This window comes from Papio anubis, chromosome 19, assembly GCF_008728515.1.
Source record: "Papio anubis isolate 15944 chromosome 19, Panubis1.0, whole genome shotgun sequence".
Lineage (NCBI taxonomy): Eukaryota > Metazoa > Chordata > Mammalia > Primates > Cercopithecidae > Papio > Papio anubis.
The window spans coordinates 66,257,241-66,282,615 of NC_044994.1; the positions used below are offsets into that span (position 1 = coordinate 66,257,241).

General features: G+C 38.8%; 1 protein-coding gene across 2 annotated transcripts in view; it reads right to left on the reverse strand.

Moving 5' to 3' along the window:
• The window catches only part of FBXO15 (F-box protein 15), a 77,200-nt gene that overhangs the window by 34,522 nt on the left and 17,303 nt on the right, over window positions 1–25,375 (reverse strand). Inside the window, exons 4-8 of one of the 2 annotated variants that reach the window (XM_003914480.4) lie at window positions 25,027–25,269; window positions 24,021–24,230; window positions 20,570–20,696; window positions 19,082–19,164; window positions 17,955–18,097 (exon numbers count right to left, since the gene is read on the reverse strand). In XM_003914480.4, the coding sequence (XP_003914529.1) occupies window positions 17,955–18,097; window positions 19,082–19,164; window positions 20,570–20,696; window positions 24,021–24,230; window positions 25,027–25,269 (806 nt within the window). The remainder of the gene's footprint in view (window positions 1–17,954; window positions 18,098–19,081; window positions 19,165–20,569; window positions 20,697–24,020; window positions 24,231–25,026; window positions 25,270–25,375) is intronic. The other variant, XM_009192909.3, reaches the window with a different exon arrangement.

Below are 25,375 nucleotides of genomic sequence, written 5' to 3' on the forward strand. Positions count from 1 at the left end.
GTGTACTTATTCTTAACAGACAAGAATAATCCTAACAGGTAAGGGTACAGGAATCTGTAAGCTATGTGTAATTTTTATGTTAATCAAAAGGAAGCATAGGTTGAAAAAGGAGAAATACTCAATCTAAAGAAAATATAGTTGAGTATTTGCCTTTTATTCAAGAGCAGAACTTACCATATCTACAAAAATTTGAAAGATGCAACATTAATTATTGACATGCAATTAAAAACCTCTGAGATTCAAAACAATATGTACAAAATTAGAAAGCAAAAGACAAAATGGGAAAAGATTTTCAACAAATGTAATGCATATGAATCTTATAAACATTTAAAACAATGGAACCAATTGAATATGAATAATGAATATTCAATTAGAAAAGAAATATGATAATGAACAACAATAACAGCACCAAGCACATTTGAAGCATTCTTTAGTACCTCATAAGGGAGATACTAATGTTTTCCTTATTTTGTGAGCAAGGACACTGTGGTAATTGATTAAGGTTACACACATAGTAAAAGGTGGTACTAAAGTCAGATCCTAAGAAGAAGCCCCTTAAACAGCCTGCAATATGGTTGCTATAAAAACCATAAACCTCTGTGATAGTCAATTTTTAAAATAGTCAACCTAACATTCAGGCAATGCAAATTTAAAACAATCAGATGTCCTTTTCACCTCTCAAATCAATAGATATTTTTCAAAATAATGGTCATGATAACAGTGCTATAATCATGAAAAGTGGATACTAAATGTACAGCATTAGGAGAATGGGTCAGTAAATCATAAAAAAAGCCAAACAATGGAATATTATACAATTTTTCAAAATCAAGTTTTCAAGAACTATTTAGTGGCATTTGAAAAACACTCACAATGTAATTTAAAAGGAAAAAGAATGTAATATTGTTCACATAATGTTCTCTAAGGATATAAAGAGAGCTATATATTTGAAAATGAACCAAAACATAAACAATAGTTGTCCTTGAATGATTTTTATTTGCTTCTTTATAAATTCTATATATTCTGAATTTTCAAATCTCATAATCAAAAAGATAATTGTTTTTTGTTTTATTTTACTTTTGATTGACAATAATTAAACATATTTATGGGGTACACAGTGATATTCTGTAAAAAAAAAAAAACCAAGAAAGTCTATCATTTATAATAATATGGATGAATCCAGAAGACATTATGTTCAGTGAAATAACCAAAGAACAGAGAAACAAATACTGCATGATCCCCACTTATATGTGGAATTTCAAAAGCTGAAGTCAAAGAAGACATTAGTTTTTTTTTATTATTATACTTTAAGTTCTAGGGTACATGTGCACAACGTGCAGGTTTGTTACATATGTATACATGTGCCATGTTGGTGTGCTGCACCCATTAACTTGTCATTTACATTAGGTATATCTCCTAATGCTACCCCTCCCCCCTCCCCCTACCCCATGACAGGCCCCAGTGTGTGATGCTCCCCTTCCCGTGTCCAAGTGTTCTCATCATTCAATTCCCACCTATGAGTGAGAACATGCTGTATTTGGTTTTTTTGTCCTTGCAATAGTTTGCTGAGAATGATGTTTTCCAGCTTCATCCATGTCCCTACAAAGGACATGAACTCATCATTTTTTATGGCTGCATAGTATTCCATGGTGTATATGTACCACATTTTCTTAGTATTTTAATAGCAACTCAGATAAAAAGTAAAATGTGACTGGTTGCCAGTTCATTTTTAAAAACGTTGGAAGTCACCACTCCATCCTAACAACAAGTAAAAATCAAGTCTTGTTAGATCTGTAAGAAAAGTAAAGTCATAGGGCAAACCACTGTCCCAAAATTAGAGAGACAGACAGGAGAATACAGAGAGTCATAGCTCCATTGAGCCAAAACCTCCATAGGAACCAGTACCAAAAAAAAGGGAAACCTGAGCTGTAAATGATAAGCTGCTAGAGACTCAGTGTGGGCAAGTCTGAGAGTTAAAAACTTAAGGGGAACCCAGTCAAGGGGTGTGGGCACATTTATGTGAGTTTTACCTCTAGGAGCTTCACCTGGTTCTCACAGTGAGTATCAGAAAAATATTCCTCCACTCCCCTGGAAAATGAAGGGGAAAGGAAACACCGAAATATACCAGAGCATTCTATGCTACTTAACGAGGCTTTTCCTCAGGAGAAACTAACTAGACAATAACCTACTAGGGGAGTTATCGAGCCTAACCTACCCGAAGGAAGAGAAACACCAAACCGCAGCCCCATCCCTCCAGCCATTCTGGATGTTGTAAAGTGGGGGACCAGAGCAGCGCCTGTGAAGTTCACAATCTGGGGTCACAGGCTCACTCAAAGACTGAGATCTAACCAAAGGACTAGAAAATGCTTACCACACACACACACCTTACCACCACATTACTGTTTTTTGTAGTTCCTTTTACCCAGGACATCATGTCCAGCTATCAAGAAAAAATTACAAGGCATACTAAAAAGCAAAACACACAGTATGAAGAGACAGAGCAAGCAACAGAACCACACTCAGCTGTGGCAGGGATGTTGGAATTATCAGACTGGGAGTTTAAATCAATTAAGATTAACAGACTAAGGACTGTAAGGGATAAAAAAAATTTTTTTTAAAAAGACAGCATGCAAGAATAGGTAAACAATGTAAACAGAAAAGTAGAAACTCTAAGAACCAAAATAAATGCCAGAGATTAAAAGCCCAGTAACAGAGATGAAGAATACCTTTGTTGGGCTTATTAGTAAGCTAGAGCTGAGTAAATAATTTCTGAACTTAAGGATACTTTGATATAAACCTCGAAAACTGAAAAGCAAAGAGAAAAAAAAAAAAGAAAAAAAAAACCAGAACAGAATATCCAACAACTACAAGAAAACCACAAAAGGTGTAATTTACATGCAATGGAAATACCATAATGAGAAGAAAGAGAAGGAAACAGAAGAAATACTTGAAACAATAATGACTGAAGATGTCCCCAAGTTAAGGTCAGACATCAAACCATAGATACAGGAAGCTCAGAGAACACCAAGCAGGATAAATGCTCCCCAAAACTACACCTAGGTGTATAATCTTCAAACTACAGAAAATCAAAAATTTTAAGATCCTGAAAGAAACTAGAGGAAAAGAACACATTACCTATAGAGGAGCAAAGATAAGAATTACATCTGACTTTTCCTCAGAAACCAGGCAAGCAAGAAGAGAATAGAGTAAAACATTTAAAGTATTAAGTGTTGAGAGAAAAAATCCACCAACGTAGAATTCTCTACCCTGCAAAATTCTCTATCAAAAGTGCAAAGGAAATAAAGACTTTCTTAGAAAACAAATATTGGCCAGGAGTGGTGGCTCACGCCTGTAATCCCAGCACTTTGGGAGGCTGAGGCGGGCAGATCATGAGGTCAGGAGATCAAGACCATCCTGGCTAACACGGTGAAACTCTGTCTCTACTAAAAATACAAAAAATTAGCTGGGCGTGGTGGCGGGCGCCTGTAATCCCAGCTACTCAGGAGGCTGAGGCAGGAGAATGGCGGGAACCCGGGAGGCGGAGCTTACAGTGAGCCAAGATTGCGCCACTACACTCCAGCCTGGGCAACAGAGCGAGACTCCGTCTCAAAAAAAAAAAGAAAAGAAAAACAAATATTGAAGGAATTTGTTGCCTCTAGACCTGCCTTGTAAAAGAAAAGGAAAATGATCATCTGACAAAGAGCCAATATCCAGAATCTACAAAGAACTTAAACAAATTTACAAGAAAAAACCAACCCCATCAAAAAGTGGGTGAAGGATATGAACAGACACTTCTCAAAAGAAGACATTTATGCAGCCAACAGACACATGAAAAAATGCTCATCATCAGTGGTCATCAGAGAAATGCAAATCAAAACCACAATGAGATACCATCTCATGCCAGTTAGAATGGGTGATCATTAAAAAGGCAGGAAACAACAAATGCTTGAGAAGATATGGAGAAATAGAAATGCTTTTTACACTGTTGGTGGGAGTGTAAATTAGTGCAATCATTGTGGAAGACAATGTGGTGATTCCTCAAGGATCTAGAACAAGAAATACCACTTGACCCAGTGATCCCATTACCGGGTATATACCCAAAGGATTATAAATCATGCTGCTATAAAGACACATACACACATGTTTATTGTGGCACTATTTACAATAGCGAAGACTTGGAACCAACCCAAATGTCCAGTGATAGACTGGATTAAGAAAATGTGGCACATATACACCATGGAATACTATGCAGCCATAAAAAAGGATGAGTTCATGTCCTTTGCAGGGACACAGATGAAGCTGGAAACCATCATTCTCAGCAAACTATCACAAGGACAGAAAACCAAACACCACATGTTCTCACTCATAGGTGGGAGGTGAACAATGAGAACACACGGACACAGTGCAGGGAACATCACACACCGGGGTCTGTTTGGGGATGGGGGGCTGGGGGAGGGATAGCATTAGGAGAAATACCTAATGTAGATGACAAGTTGATGGGTGCAGCAAACCAACATGGCACATGTATACCTATATAACAAACCTGCATGTTGTGCACATGTACCCTAGAACCTGAAGTATAATAATTAAAAAAAAAAAAAAGGAAAATGATAAAGGTCAGAAACTTGGATCTACATAAGAAATAAAGAGCACTGAAGGAATAAGCGAAAAAATAAAAGCTTTCACTTCCTTATTCATAATTGACCTAACAAATAACAGTTTGCCCAAAACAATAATAGTAATAATATATTCAAATACATATACATATGTGTGCATATATATATATATATATATATATATATATGCTTATGTATAAGCAAAAGGAGAAACAGCAATGATACAAAGATTGGGAGGGAGGAATTTGGATTATTTTGTTATTGTAAGGTATTTGCAATACCTGTGAAGTGGCAGTGTTATGTGAAAGTGAATGGATTTGTGGTAAATGTGGTAAATTGTAGAGCAACCACTATAAAAGTTTAAAAACAAGTATAAGTGATATGCTAAAAAGAAGACAAAATGGAATCATATAAAATGCTCAATTAAAACTACAAAATGCAGAAAAAGCATAGAATACATAAATAGGAATAAAGAACAAAAGTAACAAATAGAAAACAATAACGAATACAGTATATACCTCTCCAACTGTATTGATAATAACTTTAAACACCAGTGGTCTAAATATACCAATTAAGAGACAGAGATTCTCAGAGTTGGTAGAAAAAAACAAGACCTAACTATATATGGCCAATAAGAAACTCACTTTAAATGTAAAGATACATACAAATTAAGTGGAAAGAAAAAAATAAACCATGCTAACACCAATCAAAAGAAAACGTAAGTAGCTACATGTCAGACACAGCATGCTTCAGAGCAAGGAAACTTACCAGGGATAAAGAGGGGCCATCTGATACTGATAAAGAGATCAATTTTCCAAAATGCTATAACAATTCTTAATGTGTATGTGATTAGCAACAGAACATCAAAATATCTGCAGCAAAAACTAATAGAACAGCAAAGAGAAATAAACTAACCCACTATTATAGTTGGAGACATCAACACCTATCAGAAATTGACAGATCCAGCAGGCAGAAAATCAGTAAGGACGTAAGTGAACTCAACAATGTCATAAATTAACTGGGTATAATGGATATTTATAGACTACATCATACAATAAGAGCAGAATGCACATTCTTCTCAAGCTCACGTGGAACATTTACAAAGATAGACCACATTATGGGCCATAAAACCATAAAACACACCTTGGCCAGGCGCGGTGGCTCACACCTGTAATCCCAGCACTTGGGAGGCTGAGGCAGGTGGATCACCTGAGGCTCTGTCTCAGAAAAACAAAAAAACAAAACATAAAACTTACCTTAACAAATTTACAAGACTGGAAATCATACAATGTCTGCAAATTGATACAATTAAACTAGGTATCAATAACAGAAAGTTAGCTGGAAAATTCCAAAGTACTTGGAGACTGAATAACAGATTTCTAAATAACACATGAGTCAAAAAAGAAATTCCAAGAAAAAGTTAAAAATGTTCTGAAGTAAATGAGAATGAAAACACAACTTAACAAATTTTGTGGGAGGCAGTAAAAGCGGTGCTTAAATGGAAATTTACGGCATTAAATTCATATATTAGAAAAGAAGAAAGATCTAAAATCAACAATCTAAGCTTTCACATCTTAAGAAACTAGAAAAATATGAGCAAATTAAATCCAGACTAATAAGAAAAAAAGAATAAAAATTAAAGGAAGAATCAGTAAAATTAAAAACAGAAGATCAATGTAGAAAAATCTATGAAACCGAAAGCTGGTTTTTTGGAAATAAGAATAAAATCAATAAGCATCTAGCAAGGTAAACTAAGAAAAAAAGAGAGAATACAAATTGTTAATATCAGAAATGAAAAATGGGAACATCAGTGTAGCTCCCATGGATATTAAAAAGATAATAGGAGAATACTATGAACAAAGCAATGCCCACACATTTGATAATCTAGATGAAATGGGCCAATTCCTTGAAAGACACCATCTGCCAAAATTTACACAAGAAGAAATAGATAATCTAAATAGGTCTATAGCTATTAAAGAAATTGAATCAATAATTAATAACCTTGTAAAACAGAAAGCACCAGGCCCAAATGAGTTCACTGGTAAATTCTACCAAATATTTAAGGAAGAAATTATATCAATTCTCTAAAATCTCTTTCAAAAGATAGAAGTAAAGGGAATACTTGCTAACTCATTCTATAAGGCCAGCTTTGCTCTAATTTCAAAACCAAAAACATTGCAAGAGAAGAAAACTATAGACAAGTAACTCTCATGAATAAAGATACAACAATCCTCAACAAAATATCAGCAAGTCAAATTCAACAATGTAGAAAAATAATTATATATTATGATCAAGTAGAATTTCTCCAAGGTCAACATAGCTGGTTCAACATTGAAAATCAATTAATGTAATCCATCACACAACAGGCTTAAGAAGAAAAATCACATGATCATAACACATACAGAAACAGCATTCAACAAAATCCAGGAAAAAAAAGGAATACAGGGGAACTTTCTCAACTTAATAAAGAATAGCTACATAAATGCTGTAGTTAATATTGTGCTTTATGGTGAGAAACTCGACACTTTCTCATTAAGATCAGGAACACAGCAAGGATGACTCCTCTCGTCAGTGCTTTTCCACATCATACTGGAAGTCCTAGCTAATGCAATAAGACAAGAAAAGGAAATAGAAGGTATCGTGATTGGGAAGGAAGAAATAAAACTCTTTATTCAGAGACGACATAACCATCTCGGTAGAAAATCCAAAAGAATCTAAAAGAATGGCCAAAATCCAGGACACTGACAACACCAAATGCTGGTAAGAATGCGGAGCAATAGTAACTTTCATTTATGGCTGATAGCAATGCAAAATACTACAGTCACTCTGGAAGACAGTTTGGCCATTTCTTACAAAATTAAACACACTCGTACCACATGATCCAGCAATCACACTCCTTGGTATTTACTGAAAGGAGTTAAAAACTTGTGTCCATAAAAACCTGCACATGGATGCGTATACCAACTTTATGCATACTTGCTAAAACTTGGAAGCAACCAAGATGTCTTTCAGTAGATGAATAAACTGTGGTACATCCAGACAATGTGATATTATCCAGCACTGAAAAGAAATGAACTATCAAGCCATGAAAAGACATGGAGAAAACTTAAATGCATACTACTAAGTGAAAGAAGCTGGTCTGAAAAGCTTAATACTGTAAGATTCCAATCATATGATATTCTAAAAAAGGAAAAAGGATAGAGACAGCAAAAAGGCTAGTGGTTGCTAGGAATTAGGAAGAAGGGATGGATGAAAGGTGAAGCTCAGAGGATTTTTAGGGTAGTGAAACTGCTCTGTATACTACCATAATAGTGAAAACGGACCATTAATATTTGTCCAAACTCATTAAATGTATAACACCAAGAGTAAACCCTGCCATAAACTACAGTAGGACCTTGGGTGATTATGATATGCCAACATTGTCCACTCTAGTGTGGGATATTAATCATGAAAGAGGTTATGGTTTTGTGGGGCAGAAGCTATATGGGAAATCTCTGTACCTTCCTCCCAGTTTTGCTGTGAACCTAAAACTGCTCTAAAAAGTACAGTCTATTTGTAGAAAAACTCAAATGACAGAAGCAGCATACTTTGTTATTTAAGATTTACCTCCCTTAGATTCTTTAGTATTCCTCTTCCTCTCAATACTGATAAAAATACTACAATATACTGTACCATGCAAAACCTTTTTCCTTCAGTTTCTGAAAATTGGTAATAATTAGCCTGATACAAAAATCAAATAAATATACACTTCTTCATACTTTGCCTTGCTGATCAGGCCCCTTTGGCAAGCTCTATTTACACTTCAAAGACACAACTGGACTATTTCCTGTCTTCTCTTTCACGTGGTGGCACCATCACCTCATCAAAGTGCTCATGGACAGCTATGCTGAAAAGAGTTCACACAGCAGGCCTCACACTGTCAATTCTTAGGAAGATCTGCTTGCAAGCCTGGCCCTTGGATGTGGTCTAAGCATTTGGATTTCAGAAGTGTTCTCACCCACCATTCCCTAACCAGAAGGGGTGGTTCCCGTACCTAAACAATCTGTATAACGTGGTTAATGCTGAACATCCTCTTTGCTTCTGAGAGTCTGGAATTCCGCCAGTGCCAGGCAGAGACTGCCAATGTGACAAGCCCCCAGTAAAAACCCTGGGTGCTGAGTCTCTAATGAGCTCTCATTAGAGCTGTCTAATGATAGACATTTCACACGTCTGGTCACAACTCATTCTTGGAGGAATTAAGAGCACTTTGTGTCGACCCCATGGGGAAGGAGTCTGAGCTTGCACTGGTTTCCTGCAGACTTCACCCCATGCCCTTTCTATCTTTGCTGACTTTGTTCTGTATCCTTTCACTGTCATAAATCTTAGCTGATAATGCAACCATATCCTGAGTCCTGGGAGTCCTCCTAGTGAAGCACTGAAATTAGGGAGCCAATGTCACCTATTTACATTCCCAAAAGAACAGAAAACAAAAGTTATACAGAAAAACCTACAGGCACTGTTAAAAGCTCACCTTAACTTTTCATTTACAAATTACTCTTTCAGTATTTCCTTCACTATTTACGCACATTCCTTCTTTCCCCTCATAAATCCAATTCAGATAGCAAAATATTTCTTCATCTAAACTTCCTTTTAGCTTAATTTTAGTGGCAATACACAAAGAAGCAGGTAACAATATGTGCAAGTCCGGGGATTATACATTTTTCTTTGAGAAGAAATTAGATGGATCCTTTTAAAAATTTTCGATATAGCCATGACTTGACAAAGTCGCAGAACACATAAAAATACAAAGAAAGGACACTTCCCAGTTCCTTGGGGGAGGAGTATGACAAAGTTCCAAGGAGAAGCAGTCACATAAACCTATAAGGAAAAAAGAAAGGACACAAATCCTTTTTATTCACTCTCGGGTAGTGCAGACAGGTCAAAAAGCCTTTCCCTAGACACAGCTTCTTACTGAGGGAAAATAATGCCTAGAAGCAGGAGCAATATTTTATGGAATTAGAGGACCTAGGGTCCTCCTAACCACGCCAAAATAGAACATCCTCAGATCTGAAAGGACCACAGAGGAAGAAAACTAGAGCAAGACTCAGTGTCCACTGGCCTGGGAGCTGAGCCCACTGGAGACAGGTCAGAACTCAAAGCTAAGAGACATAAGCTGTTGCCTCAAAATGGATGACTGCAGCGCTGGCTGAGCTGGGAGATGTTGCTGGTCAGCCAATGAGGTGACCCTCATTTCTGAGCATTTACCACTGAGTCAGTTTGGAAATACTCTTCCCACTCTGTGACTTGAGAACCTAATCCCAGGCACCAAGAGTTAACGGGCTTCTTCTGGTTTGTTTTTAGTAACAGATATTGAAAAAAACTCAAAGGACCTTGTACCAAAGTTCATGGGACAGAGTTAAGAAAATAGAACAAAGGGATATTTTGTTCAGAGAAAATATCGTGACCAAGAGGTAGACGACATTAAACTGCCAGAACTCACTCTGAATGCTTCAATGGGATTGTTCTGTCTGAAAACACACACAAATCCTTTGATTATTTGCATTCTCTACATATACAACTCTAGAGATCCTTTTAGCCAGTATAAGGCAAATTATTCTACACAGTGCATTCTATACTTTCTAAAGAAATACATATGTATCTTTTAAAGGATGAAGATAAACACTGGTATGTAGATATATCATAATGCATAATGTATAATCAAAATAGATACTCATTGCTTTTTTTATGAGTCTAATATTAATTAAAATGTGAATAAAGCATTTATGTATACAAAAATAATTTGACAGAAAAATCTGGAACTGCAAAAGATGTGAAAGACATTTTGCTCCACTCCCCCGGGAATCTATTTCTTTAGTGATACTGCACTTTCTTGGTTACTGTAGTTTCAGAGTGGTTAACATCTGCTAAGCCAGCCCCCTCTCAATTCATTTTCAAAACTTAAGACCTGGATGGTGATCACACAGGTGTTTTCTTTACAATAATGTCTTACGCATATCTCTGTGTGTCTTTTCACAATACAAAGATGTTTAATTACCAAAACAAAAAAAGGAAAAGCAAGGGAACAATTAACAGTCAGAATGGTGGTTCCCTCTGGCAGGAAAAGAAGCAGATGAGAGGAGGTTGGGGACACGCAGGTGGCTTCAAAGTCTGTGGTGCTGGCCTATTTCTAAACTGGTGGCTACATGGTTTTTTATTGTATTATTTTTCTGTAGCCTGTATACATAGAAAAGATTATACTTTCTCATAATTAAAAATTTAAAACAAAATTTCTCAGCCATTTAATATGCATATGTGCATTTCCAAAGTGATTTTAGATTCTACTTTGCAAGTTTGCTAATAAATTTCCATTGGGGTTTTTAATAGGATTGCGATGACTTGGTGGACTAAATTGGAGCAGTCATAAAATCCCTTATTCAAAAACAGAATCCTGGAAATGTCCATACAGAATGACCAAATTCTGGCTCTATTAATAAATTATGTCATAGTTGAAGTTTTTTTTTTTTTTTTTTTTTTTGAGACGGAGTTTCGCTCTGTCGCCCAGGCTAGAGTGCAGTGGCCAGATCTCAGCTCACTACAAGCTCCGCCTCCCAGGTTCACGCCATTCTCCTGTCTCAGCCTCCCAAGTAGCTGGGACTACAGGCGCCCGCCACCTTGCCCGGCTAGTTTTTTGTACTTTTTAGTAGAGACGGGGTTTCACCATATTAACCAGGATGGTCTCGATCTCCTGACCTCGTGATCCGCCCGTCTCGGCCTCCCAAAGTGCTGGGATTACAGGCTTGAGCCACACGCGCCCGGCCCATAGTTGAAGTTTTATCCTTTCCACTACCACACGACCCTACTACCCAGGCCTGGACCCCTCCCCAGTAACCTGTCTGGACACTGCAACTGGTCACTTCATCCCCACCCCACCTCCTCCTGGTGTGCCCTTCCTCAGAACCTTCCAGGAATCCTTTATGCCACCCCTCCCTGCTCATGTCTGTGCCTGGATTCCCAAGCCTCTCTCTGCCCCTAACCCTATCAGGCAGGGATCACATGAAGGCGGGGCTTCCCTCTGTGTGGCCCATCTCCTGCATTCAGTAACTGTTAATGAATGAACCCCAAACCACCCAGCCGCATCCCTTTACTTCCCGCAGCTCCCTACAGCCTGCCTGGTTAGCGTCCAGCCAGGCTTCTCAGGTCTCACGGAGGATGAACAGAGCAGAGAGCCACCCACATTCCAGAGACGTGATGATAGAACATTTTATCCTTGATAGGGAGAAAGTATTTTTTTTTAAATGGGGGCAAAGTGCTTTATCCCCAAATGCAATGACATAGCTGAAATTTACTAAATATACCACATGGTACCACAAGAGAGTTTCTCAAAAACTACAGAGGACATTCTATTTGTATAATACTTTTTAAAATGTTACAAAGACACTCTGATGACAACAGCGCCCTCTGCTGACTTCTAGTAGTGCAACCATGGGAACTGGAAATATAGTTGAGCCCACCTTGGAAATCCTACTTTGTCATCTTTTTCTTGGGGGGAAATCATAAAAGGCTAATTATTGCTATCTCAGTTTCCCATTCTCCTTCATTTAACTTAACCTCTTATGCGTTATAACAATCATATAACCATCAAGGGGTTTATTCACGTTAACACAAAATTGGCTTAAATATTACTCCAGCAAGTCAGCAGCCTACCCTGACCACACTTACAATGCCAAAACTTTGGAAATACACTGACAGTCACACACACACAAGAAGATATACTCTAAAAGTACATCATTTAAAAGGCAAAAATATACAGGAAGTATATTGCAGGAAGCAGGACGTACCCAGCTCTGGAGTCGCACAGACCTGAGTGCAGACTGTGCCACCTGCTAGCTTTACGGAACAGAGACCTGACTCACTACCAGCTTCTGACTCCTCATCAATAACATGGGGAGGTAAGAGTACCCACGGCTCAGGCTTGCTATGAAGAGGAAGTGAAATACTTTACACGAAACATTTAGCAGAAACCTATAATGAGTGCTCATAAATGTTCCCTATTACTATCATATTCATCATTATTACGGGCATATTTTAGGTATGAGGAATGCAATATAAAAATTAATCAATGTTATGCTGTATTTGTATGCAATAATGAATGGCGGGTCCTCTTCTCTGCAGTTCTACATATTCCCCTGAGACAGACCTAGCACCTAACCAGCCTAACTCCTCAATAATAGAGTGATGGGATAATTCTACATGTATATGGATTCTAACATACAACTTCTACATATATATTTCTTTTTTTTGAGACAGGGTCTTGCTCTGTTGCCCAGGCTGGAGTGTAGGGGCACAATCATGTCTCACTGCACCCTGGAACTCTAGATCCTCCCACCCTCAACCTCTCAAGTAGCTGAGACTTCAGGTGCATGTAATCATGCTCAGCTAACTTTTGAATTTTTTTGTAGAGACAGGGTTTCACCATGATGCCCAGGCTGGTCTGGAACTTCTGGGCTCAAGTGATCTGCCTGCCTCAGCCTCTCAAATTGCTAGGATTACAAACATGAGCCACCACACCACACCACATAAAGGTAGGCCAGGGTGTGGTGGCTCATCCTTGTAATCCCAGCACTTTGAGATTCGTAATGTTAATAATGCTAATATTCCCCTTGATGATTTTATGACCTGTGTGCGTGTATGTACGTGTATGTGTATATATGTGTGTGTTTATATATATGTGTATATATGTGTGTATATATGTGTATATATGTGTGTATGTGTATATATATGTATATACACACAAGTCATATAAACATCAAGGGGTCTATTAACATTATACACACACACCCAGAGAAAGGGAGAGAGAGAGAGAAAGAGAAAGAAAAAATGATTTTTAATGGCAAATAATGTTGTAATTTGGTAAATTCTGTATAAAGACTGTACAGGAGTTCTCTGTATTTGTACAATGTAAAATTATTTCAAAATAAACATTTTAAAAATTGAAAGTAATATAACTAGTATCTTGGAAGCAATTTTTATAGAATAGTTGGTGTACTGCAAAAGCTATGTCTTATAAACCATCTCAGATGAGAAACAGCACAAGTTCCTGATGTTTGCCTTGTAATGAGAGGATGATACAGACACTAAGTACCTAAACACAAATTTCATTTTTATTTGTCTAGCCAAGTAACCTACCATAGGTACAAAGGTAGAAAGTATTCTGCCAGACCTTGAATTTGTGAGGCTTTTTCTTTACAGAGAGAAGTACACAGTCACGTACTTTAGAAGGGGAATTCTGATGCCTTTCCTCTGGGTTGTAAAAGAAAAGGAATTAAGGCAGTGGAGGAAGACCAGCAGTGGCAGCTCTGGAACCACACAGCAGCCTAGGAACTAGACCCCACCAGCCTCCTGGGGCCTCCCCAGACCCTGAGAGGCAGGATGAGGCAGGGCTTCTCTCTCCTGGTGGAGAGGCTCAGGCCCTCGCTGACCTTGCTTTGGTCCTACAAGGAGGGCCAGCTTGCAGCTCTGCTCTGCAGCATCCTGAAGCTGCATCTTTTCCTCTAGAGGCAACAGAGAACTGCAAGAGCTTTGACCAAAAAGATCCTGGCCAATGCAGCTGAGAATCCTTTAGCCAAAGAAACAGAAAGAGCTAAGAGCTTTAAGGTAGTAGGCCCAGAAGAGTCTATCTAAGAGCCCCTCAACTGCGTGGCCTTTGGGAGCCACCCATTCTCTGTGATATTTATGTGCATGCCTACTATGTGCCATGACAGTCCTGAACAAAATAAACCAAAATACTGCCTTGTTCAAGTTACTTCTCTTAAACATACAAACTACCTAAATAAGTAAACTCTGTGTGTTAGATAGTGCTATGGAGAAAAATTGAGCCGGGCAGGTAAGAAATGGGGAAACTGAGGGCTTCTAGGTGTAGCAAAGTGGGTAAAGCCTCACTGAGAAGCAGTCAGTGAATCAGGCTCAGAGAAACACGACCCCAGGGACCCATGCTGAGATCCAGGGCAGTAACACTGCAGGCGAGAGGGGCACACCAAGAATCTGAGGCCACAGCAGGCCTGACACAGTCAAGGAACAGAGAGGAACTCATTAAAGCTGCAGCAGAGCTAGAGTGGTGAGGACAGAAAGGGATAAGGCCAGAGAGGGAACAGCAGCAGTGTGGGCTGAGGCGGGGGAGGCAAAGTGGGGACACACAGGGCTCCATAATGGTTCACAAGGTTTAAAGGGGAAGGAGAGCTCTGAGGAGCAGCTGTGGCTGGGACCAGCCAGCCATCTCACCTCATCGCTGTGGAAATCGCATCTTGTTCCCCCATTTCCCAGGACAGCTGCTCACAGTGGTGGCACAGGTCAGGCTAGATGCCCAATTCAACACTCTATGAGGGTTGCAGACATGGAGAGCAGAGACTCAGTCCTCAGCTAATACTGGCATATAAGGCACAGCGTTTGTACCCTTGGCATGCATTGGGGCACACTGGCGACACCCTCAACAGTGTACACAGTGTGTACTTAGTCAAAGGGATATCATAGTCTCCAATGTTCATGAATATAACAGAGCTTCAAAATACACATGGCAAAAACTGATAAAACAGCAAACAATTCACTATTAGAGTTGGAGATTTCAACACCCCTCTCTCAGTAATTGATAGGCAAAAAAAAAAAAAAAAAAAAAATCAACTCTCTCAACCGATCTGACCTGATTAATATGGTAGAACACGCTACTTGACAATAGCAGAACACATTCTTCTCAAGTACACACAGAACATAGACCAAAAGAGATCATATTCTGGAACATACAACAGATTTCAGTCACTTTAAAAAATTCAAGCAATACAAAGCATACTTCCTGACCACAATCAAATTAAATTAGAACTCAGTAAGAGAAAGATCTCCAGAAAATCCCCAAATATTTGGAAACTAGATTACACACTTCTATCTAACCCATAGATCAAAGAAGAAATAAAAGGGAAATTAGAAAGTATTTTAAAGTGAATAAAAATGAAATAAAACATATCAGAATTTGTGGGATGCCACTAAAGCAGTACTTAGGTGGAAGTTCATAGCATCAAACATCCTAATATAATACGAAAGTTCCCAAATCAATAATTTCCACTTCTCCCTCAAGAAATGAAAAACAGAGCAAATTAAAACATAAGCAGAAAAAAAGTAGAAAGAATAAAAATCAACATGCAATTCAATGAAATACAAAACAGAATACAGGAAAAAAGTCAATAAAACCAAAAGTTAGGTCTCTGAGAAGATCAATAAAATTGATAAACTTCCAATCACACTGATCAGGAAAAAAAGAAAGAATACACGAATTACCAATATCAGGAATCACGTCATGTCACTACAGATTCTATAGACATGAAAAAGATAATAAGGGACTATTATGAAGAACTTTATGCCAATAAATTCAGCAACTTAGATAAAATGGACAAATTCCTTAAATGACAAAAAAATACCAAAGCTCACTCAAGAAGAAATGAATAACCTAAATAGCTCTATCTCTTTGAAAGAAAAGGAAACTGTAATTAAACATCTTTCCATAAAGAAAGGTCCAGGCTTTGATGACTTCATAGATGAATTCTACCAAACAAGGAAGAAATACTACCAATTCTATGCAAAAATCCTCCAAAAAATCCAAGAGGAAAGAATACTTCCTAACTCATTCTATGAGACCAAAACCTAACAAAGAAATTACAAAACAACTGGAAGATAAAACAAAAGAGAAGTAACAAGAATTAAATACTTCATAAATATCTTAACAAGAAATGTACAAAACTAGTATGAAGAAAATTCTGAAACACTCCTAAAAGACATAAAAGTATTTTTAAACAAACTGAAAGACGTTCCACATTCTTGGATGGAACAATTCAACAACAAAGATGTTAATACACCTCAGGTTAATATATGGAATTGAACAATTCTGATAAAAATGCCAACAAACACAAGAAAACCTAGAAATCTTCCTGAGCCAAAAAGCAAGGAAGACTCAAAGGCAAATGGGTTATCTATAGGACACAGGAGCAGCCTGAAGCAGACCCCACCCAAAAAGCTGGGGACAGTTTTAACTTCAAAAAGAAATGTCTATAACTGACTATAAATTATTGAATAAGTAAATATCCCAGAGTCCAAAGTGACACTAAACAAGGGTGGGGCCGAGGAGGAAAGAAGAGCTCAAATTTTTTCTACCACAGGAGATGACTACTGCATCAATGAAACCATGTTCCACAGAGTTAAAGAAACTAACAGAAATGCTTGAGTTTGCAAGATAGCAGATAAGAAAAAAAAGCGACTTACTGAAATACTAAAACTCCCTCCACTTGTAAGACAAAACTAGCTGAAATCCGTCGGAACCAATATGGCCAACTGGAGTTTTCACAGATGGAGCTTTCTGACATCACAGCCCAAATTCCCACCACGTTTCATATTAACTCCTCCTGAATTTGCAAGTGACCCATGAGGGCATGAAGAGATAACTGCACCATGCCTGAGGACCTTCTGGACCTCCCCTTTCCTTCCACAAATCACCTACTAATCCCAGAATCCACTCCCTAAACCTTTTCTAAAAAAATTCCTGCGTTAAAGCCAGCATGAGGAGATAGGTTTCAGCTGGACTCCTGTCTCCTTGTTAGTGGACCAGCCATAAAAAGCTTTTCTTTTCTCAAAAACCTGGTGTCACAGCATTGGGTTCTAGCACATCGGGCAGCAAGCCCCTTTTGCTCTGTAACATCAATTTCTTCATCTGAAAATTGGCAGTTAAAAGGAAAGAATTAAGCACACGAAACTCTAAGTTTCGTGTAAGAAACTTGGCTACAGATGAATGAAACCAAAAGGAAATAATCAGACAAGTCAGAATGGGGCATTCTGACTTTTTTCCTGCTTGGCCTAAGCCCCCTCCTTTTCTCTGTCTGCCCAGCCTCTGTCCTGGCTTTGGCAGGCTTGGCAAACACCAATGCAGTATGTAGAGGAGAAAGGCTGGTTTCTCTTTACTCTCATCCTGGAGTGGCAAGGGCCCTGCTGGCAAATTTACCACATTCCTTTGAGAAAGAAGGGAAGAAGTCTGGGGAAAGCAGACTGCATGGAAAAATAATGACACATCGGTAGAGAAGATGAGTAGGGGCTACCCCCAGGAGGTGGCATTGAGAGTGATGGTGGTGAAGGAGACAGAGCCAGTGCTGAAGAGACTTGGTCCGGTGAGGACTTTCACAAGCCCTGGGATGACACACGGGTCTAGGAGGACACTGGTGCCAAAAAATTATAAAGTGACCAGTGAGGGCAATTCTTAACTCAGACATAAAAATTGGTTCCCTCATCTCAACCTTTAATTTCATAATGAAATAAAAACTCAATTAATGTCACCTTTCTTGGTGAAGAGATTGCGAAATGTACCACACAGGTAGAAAACTCCACCACTGTGCAGATCAACATGGAGTTGGTAGCCGTGCAGTCCATACTCGGGGCTATCATCCAAAAACGGGCTATGTGGAGGTAGTTCATAGGGACTGAAAAGCAAAACAAAAGAAACATGCAAATTTGTCAGTGCTAGGGACAAAATTCTTGGTTTGAAAACACTTTTTAAAAAATTACCATCCATACGAAAGCACTACCTCCTACAAATGAAACACCATAGGATTCCCTATAATCTTCAATACCAGGAACTTAAAAGACTGCTCAATGTTCCTTTTACCAACTTCTATAAAAACAGGCAATGATGTGAGTTCTGTAGGCAGCCACAGCCCAGCACGGGTGCACGTGTTTCTGCAGCTGGTCCCAGGATGGCCACTCTACAAAGGCCACTCTGCCCCCATGTTGTTCTCAGTGTCCAGTGGACAGAAGCACTCAGCAGGAAAAGGCACTGAACACCGATCTGCAGGACAGACAGACATCCAGGCAGACCCAAAGCCAACACAAAGTTCTATTCAACAAGAAAAACATGACTACATAAGGTGACAAATTCAAAAATATTCAGGAGCTTCTCAGGTAATAAAAAAAAACAACAGTGAGTAAGGAAGAGTCTAAGTCCACAGGAAAAGGGTGAGAGCTGTAGTGAAATGGGAAGCCTGTGCCCCACCTAAAGACACAGTTCACTGAAAGACACACACTGTCCACACCAGACAGAATCATCCGCAGGCCAGGGTCAGCCCAAGGGCCATGAGTCTACGTGCCTCACGAGATGTGAAAATTCACATGACAGCAAGAACTTGAAGGAGAGTAGTGGCATCTTAAAGTAATGAAGCTGTCCTACCCATATAAATAACATCCTACTAGGTATAAATTCCTTAACCCAGAATAAATACAGCAAATATGTACTTGTGAATAATCCAATTATTTTAGCAACAGCCAAATAATTATGCCTGTTGGTTTGTGTTTACTGATTAAAAACAGAATATCTCTGCAGCTATTCTCAGGATATTAAGATGGCATCAACTTCTAATACTTTATATTTACTGTACAAAAATTCAACACACCCACATATAAATACATACATAGTGGCCGAGCCTAATGTGCTTCTCTCCACAAGGTGATGAAAATGAAGATTTGCCATAACAAAAGCCAGTTCTTCCTCCTTCTGAAAAGTTAATTAAGAAGAATATATATTTCAACCAAAATGTTTAAATTTTTCACAAGGTCATTGTGAAGATCACAGCACATTCATCTTGCAGATAGATGCAGTTTCTTCCAACCATAAGATCACCACAGTGCTAATGCATTATTACTGCTAATATGTTATTACTATCTAATAAGACTTACATTTCATATTGACAGCAGGACCACAATTCACCCAAATATGCAGAGCACACAGGACCAAAAGAACTCACAGCCCAGAGCTTGCGAAATATCAAAAGATATATATGACAGTTGTGAAACTACGTAGTTAGTTCCAGGCTGTTTCAAACTCTTTTCAAAGACCTTCACAGATACCATATTAATTTCACAAATACTGAACTTCACTGACACAACATTCCTCTTGCAAGTAACTGCCTGATTTGGCCAACGTGGTGGGAATGATTAGATTCAACTTCTTCACTTGTCCATCAGGTTGAATAGCAGAAAATGCGACTATTTGGGGACTGACCTCCATTTCTCCCCAGATTCACAGCTGACACTGATGGGCATAGGTGACCCCAAATGGTAAAGCTGAAGGTGCCACTCTCCAGTAGCCAGGCAGAGGACAATCGAAGCCACCAGAGTGCTCACAACTCTGCACCCGACACAGCTGAATGCATGCGAGTCACAGAATGCAGAGCAGGCAAGCTGCAGTCTCACCCACAAGCCACCTTCACACAGAAAGGGGAGAAGGGAAAGAAAAACTGACGGCCACAGTCGGCTGAGGAAAGGAAAAGGGACTAGAGGATTGTGTTGTCTGAAGCTGGGGTCTTAATTCCATCTAGTCATTGTAAACTAATGCATAATGCCAATGCAGAATCAGATTTGTGAACTACTATCTTAAAATATCAGCCAGACGTGGGGAAACAAGAAATCTTATGCAGAGAGAAAGGATAACATCTTAGATACCTGACCCTGAAGAGCAGATTTCACTCAAAGCCGCACCTACAGGATCAGAAACGTGCTTGGGAGACGAGCGTGCTGAACACATAGTAAGGGGAGACGTTGTCAAAGAAAGGGCATGAAAGGAAGAGAAGGAACATGGACTGATTGGAAGTGGGAAAGCCACATGACATTAAAGGAGTAACACGAAGGCAAACATGAAGGCAGGAAGAGGTTGTTGTCTATGACAGCTGACCAGCAGAACAACAGATAGCACAGTTGTCTATGATACCAGAATAGCAGAACAGCCTCGGTGGAACAGAGGGCCAGGTTAGTTTGGAAAAATGAGGTTGGTGAGATGTAAAACGGATTGCAGTTAGTGAAAAGACTTAAAGCATTTTACATTTGATGTCACACACAATGGTAAGTAAACGTGGTATTGTGATGGGGAAATGACACAGTACATACAGGCACTCAAGTCTTACCTTCCACACTCCCACCAGGAGGCCAGGGTGCAGGCAGAAGATCCGAATGAGTCTGTCACAGCCAATCATGGTAGATACAGTCAAATGACTCAGATTGTACTTTGCAATTAAAGAATGCCATCGGAGTCTTTGAACGTTATGCCAAGGAAAGGAGAGAGAGAAGTGAGCTTTCCTGTCTATAGTGTTGCCAGTTCTCTTTAGCGTATCACAAATGTGTTTGAAGAGCATGTTAATGATGTGCTCAAACTAAGTGGCACGTTGGCAGGGTGGGGACACAAATGAATAAAAGGCAAAATGGATACATTCAGATTTCCAACCCAAATCGGTTTTTCTTCCCCTCCATCTTGCTCTTACTGTCAACTCAATGACCCAGCCAGGAGGAAGCTGAAGTATCAGGAAAGTGGTGAAGTGGTAGAACTGTCTCCTGTTCTATTCCCTCAAAACCCAGCACAATACAATCTAAAGCAGACTCTCACTGTGTATTCCTAGTCAAGTGAGTGAAACGACACAGAAGCAAAGATACACTATTTCAAGTGACATAAGAATGGGTGGTCTCAGGAGGTGGTTGGAAAGCAGATGGGCCTTTTACAGTTATTATCAAGGATAACTCAGAGAAGGTGAAAGTTGACACATCAGAAATAAACTGAAACTAAATCACCAGTGTTTTCATAAAGGAGACACTAATACAGCATTAAACTGAAATTCCTAAGGAGCTGGGGTCACATCTCATTCAACAGGTGGTGCCCAGCACCTTAAGCACAGTCAGCAGGCAATAGGTATTCAAAGGTACATTAAATAAGCGAGTTAAAAAGGACACCAGCTGCAGTCCTGTTTCAAAGTGGAAGGGACTGTGAGGCATCAAAACCAGATCTGCAGCTACCACATGACCCTAGTCCCATGTTCAACTTTTCAAAATAACTTCTTGTGCAGAGAACCACAACTGGGTAAGGAGAGATGGTCGGTGAGCGTGTGTGATGTAGAAATTAGAAATAAACCCAGCAAAAATGCAGAATACACTTGGAGGAGGATAAATGCAGGGTCAGGAACCTCACCATGGAGTCAGGGAAACCTGAGGTAAAACCTTAGCTTCAACCTACAGTGACTTTGTGACTATCACAGGCTGGTTCTTCGTGTATGAAATCACCAGCCTGCTCAGTGGGGAAGAGAGCACAGGGCGTGGGGCAGGTGCTCAATAAATTGCAGTCCCTGCTAGTATCATTAGTGTGGACAGAGGCAGCTGGGTGGGGATGTGAGAAACCTTCTTCTCTGAAAATCTGGCTGTAGAGGTACTTATTAAATAGACTCTGAGAATGTGCTGAGTCCTCATGTGCTTGGCCTCACAGCCACAGACACAGAAACTAAGGCTGACGTTTCCCCAGCAGTTCTCACAAATTTAGGGTGGGATAGCACACGCTGCAGAGCAGAAAATGCTGGCAAGGAAGAAAATTGAGAATCTGACTAGAAAGGTATAAATTACAGGGGAATCCAAATTACATCAATAAGGCTTTCACTGTTGTTGAAAAACTTCTCATAGAGGAAACAAGAAAGACCCAGATAAAAACCACAGAGTCTCTTCTGGGCTGTCACACAGATGCATACAAGGATTTATATTCCTGCATGATGAAAGCATTCAGTTACAAACTTGCAATAAAAGTGCCGATCAAAACAAATTCCTAAAAAACACTTTTAGTTTTGTTTATCGCAGTTTATCAAAGGCTGGCTGAAGCCCATTGAAGTCCCATGGAAATAAATTACATCAAATGAATTTTCCCAATGAACTCTAGCATTTGGCAGTCTACAGTATCTATTACTTTTGACCTTGATGACCATTTTAGGGAAATACTGTCTTTAACTGAGCTTTATAACTCAACATTATTCATTTAACTTAATTCTTCAGGATCATTTGAATTAGTGTTAGCCATTTTGTCCTAATATCTGTAAATAACATTTCATGATATGCCAAGTAACATACTGTTTAGCAAAACTAGTACAGTTTGTGGACTTATTCTCCAAACGTAATTTTGAAATGCATAAAGTCTAATTACCACATTAGAAAAAGCTGACTTCCTTCATGATACCACAAGAAATTTCAAAGATTTATCCAAATAAAAGTACAATTTTTTAAAAAGGTAACTGTTTCCAAAGTATTCTCCATAATATATTCAGGAAAAATAATTCATTTTTTGTCATAATATCAAGAATATTTTTAGAGTACAATAAAACCTGGATTTGCCAGCACCAAGAGGTCTGAATAGTCTTACATTCAGAGCATGGAAAGAGAGCTCAGTAATCACTAAAACAATGCTCAAAGAGCAGGCGCCATGGAGAGGAGCCAAAAACAGGGTCCCCAGTTACAGAGCTGCAAAAAAAAAAAAAAAGAAAAGAAAAAAGGAAAAAAAAGTGCCTGTATCCAGGGAAACCATGAAAGAACGCTGTCCCTCCATGGAGACGGCAGGCACTAATGTCAGATATCACAGCATCCTCCACAGCAAGGACAGACAGGAGAGAAACCAGTGGGTGCAACTGCAGCATGCAAGGATGGTAAGAAAACGACATGGTAAATATTCCTGAAAAGTCAAAGAATACTGAGACAGTGAAGGAATTGGGAGGGCAGGAAACCAATGTGGAAGAAGGCAGGTATTACCTTTATATTTGCAATATATCTTATATAAAGCTATGCTAGCTTGCTCCAGAGATGAGGATGCTATGCATGCCATAATCCAGCTCTCAGGAGGAAGCAATCAATGATGAAAAAGAGAGCCTGAGAGAGCTGCTCAAAGGCAGATGCCAGCCTCATAGTGAATATGGACTCAGTGCAAAGCCACCTGACAACAGAATAGTAAAGGGCTCACTAAGCATTACCCATGTGCTGCACACTTAGCTGATCTACACATTCTACAGTGATATCTTTTGATCAGTCTTATTCACTGCAGTCATATATGCTAAATACTATGCCAGTATAATGATCATCTTATTTCAGAGAGGAGAGAATGGAGACATAAAAAGAGTAAGTTACTTGCACAAGATCACATATCTAGTAAGTTCAACAGAAGGCAGACAAAATAACTGATCATTATGACTTGGTTTCCTCATATTTAGACTACGATTAGTATTCCATTTACTAAAGAAGGAAGATACCACATATCTTTCTGTTAAGATGGTTAAAATGAAAAACCTCAAAGGTTAGCCATCAATCATCCAGGAAGTGTTGTTAACTAGAATATCATTCTCTACCATTAAAGACAACCAAGATATGAGGAACTTAAATTTAGACCTAATCAGAAATGTGATAAAATGCATTATTTTCCTCTTCTACAGTAATGCAGAATGTACATTTAATATGTGATAAAATTAAAAAACACTGCTCTTATTTTTTAATTACAAAAGTAATGCCAAGTAATATTTACACATAAGATGCTCTCACTCAACAGTTCTGCTGATTGGTACTTACCTATGTTTGGTGGGAGTTTTATACCAGTCCATAAAAACTGGCGTCACACCACATAAATCTAAGGTTGACAATGACGCTAGGCACGGCCAGTTTTTGCCATACCATATAACAGTAACTGATGTGTCATTTACGGAAAGATCAACATGCTCCATGATATATTCTTTTCCACTTTTTTCTTTCAGTATAATTGCCCAACCTAAACCAAACATTCTGGAGAAAGAAAAAAAACTAACAATGTTTGCCTCATTGGAAAAAAAAAAATGCTAAAGGCAATTTCACATATCTTCTCTAAAGCATCTAGTTCCTCAAAATCCAAAGTCAAAATTCTCAGAACATGCCCAGTTCAATTTTCATTTCAACAATAGTACTCTCTTCAGACTTTCTCTCCTCACCTAACACCCACTGAACATCCATGATCTTCCAGGTACTGGCAATATATAAATAAGACAAAGATTCTGCCCGGAAAAGAGACCTTGAACATTCTCACTGTACTACAGCAGATAAGTCGGTTACTTCTGCTTTTCATTAAAACTTTAGGCTATTTACTAGTTATCCCTCTGTCTCCACAGGAAATTGGTTCTAGGACCCCCGTGATACCAAAATCTGTGGACGTTCAAATCCCTTATATAAATGGCATAGTATCTGCATATAACCTAAGCACCTCCTCCCGTATTCTTTAAATCATGTTGAGATTACTGATAATACCTAATACAATGTAAATGCTGTGCAAACTGTTACTATGTATAATGTACTGGTTTTATTTGTATTTTACACTGATATTATTGTTTCAGGTTCCCCCCGCCCCTACCAATACTTATGATCTGCAATTGGTTGAACTGGCGATGCAGAAGGCTATGTGGAATAGGAAAATGCTACATATTTTATAGATGCACAAAACACACAAAAATACTAGAGATGGTCCCACACAATCTAAATTGCACATATGTCCTATGTACATGATACTTTGAGCTGATGCCATCATTCTCTTTTGGAACACACTGCGTACCTGAGGGCCTCTTTGGTCTTAACTGGAAGGCCTGTGTAAGGGTTGACAGGTTTGAGAATGTCAGCTAGTGCGGCTTTTACAGATGCTATTTGTTTTGTGATATATTCTTTCTTCCAATAACCAGCTTCTTTATCCTGAACTGACAGAAAGCTCACAGACACAGCTATCTTCTCTACTGAATTAACTTTCCAATTTGATCTTGTAGGTGAAAATGCGGTTGAGTAGATTCTGATCCAAATAAAACTGGAGGGAAAAGAGGAAATATGTTAACTAAGAGACACTGTCACCTACCTTAGTCATAATATATCAAATTAGAGATGCATAATATTCTCAAATAATCCAATTCTAT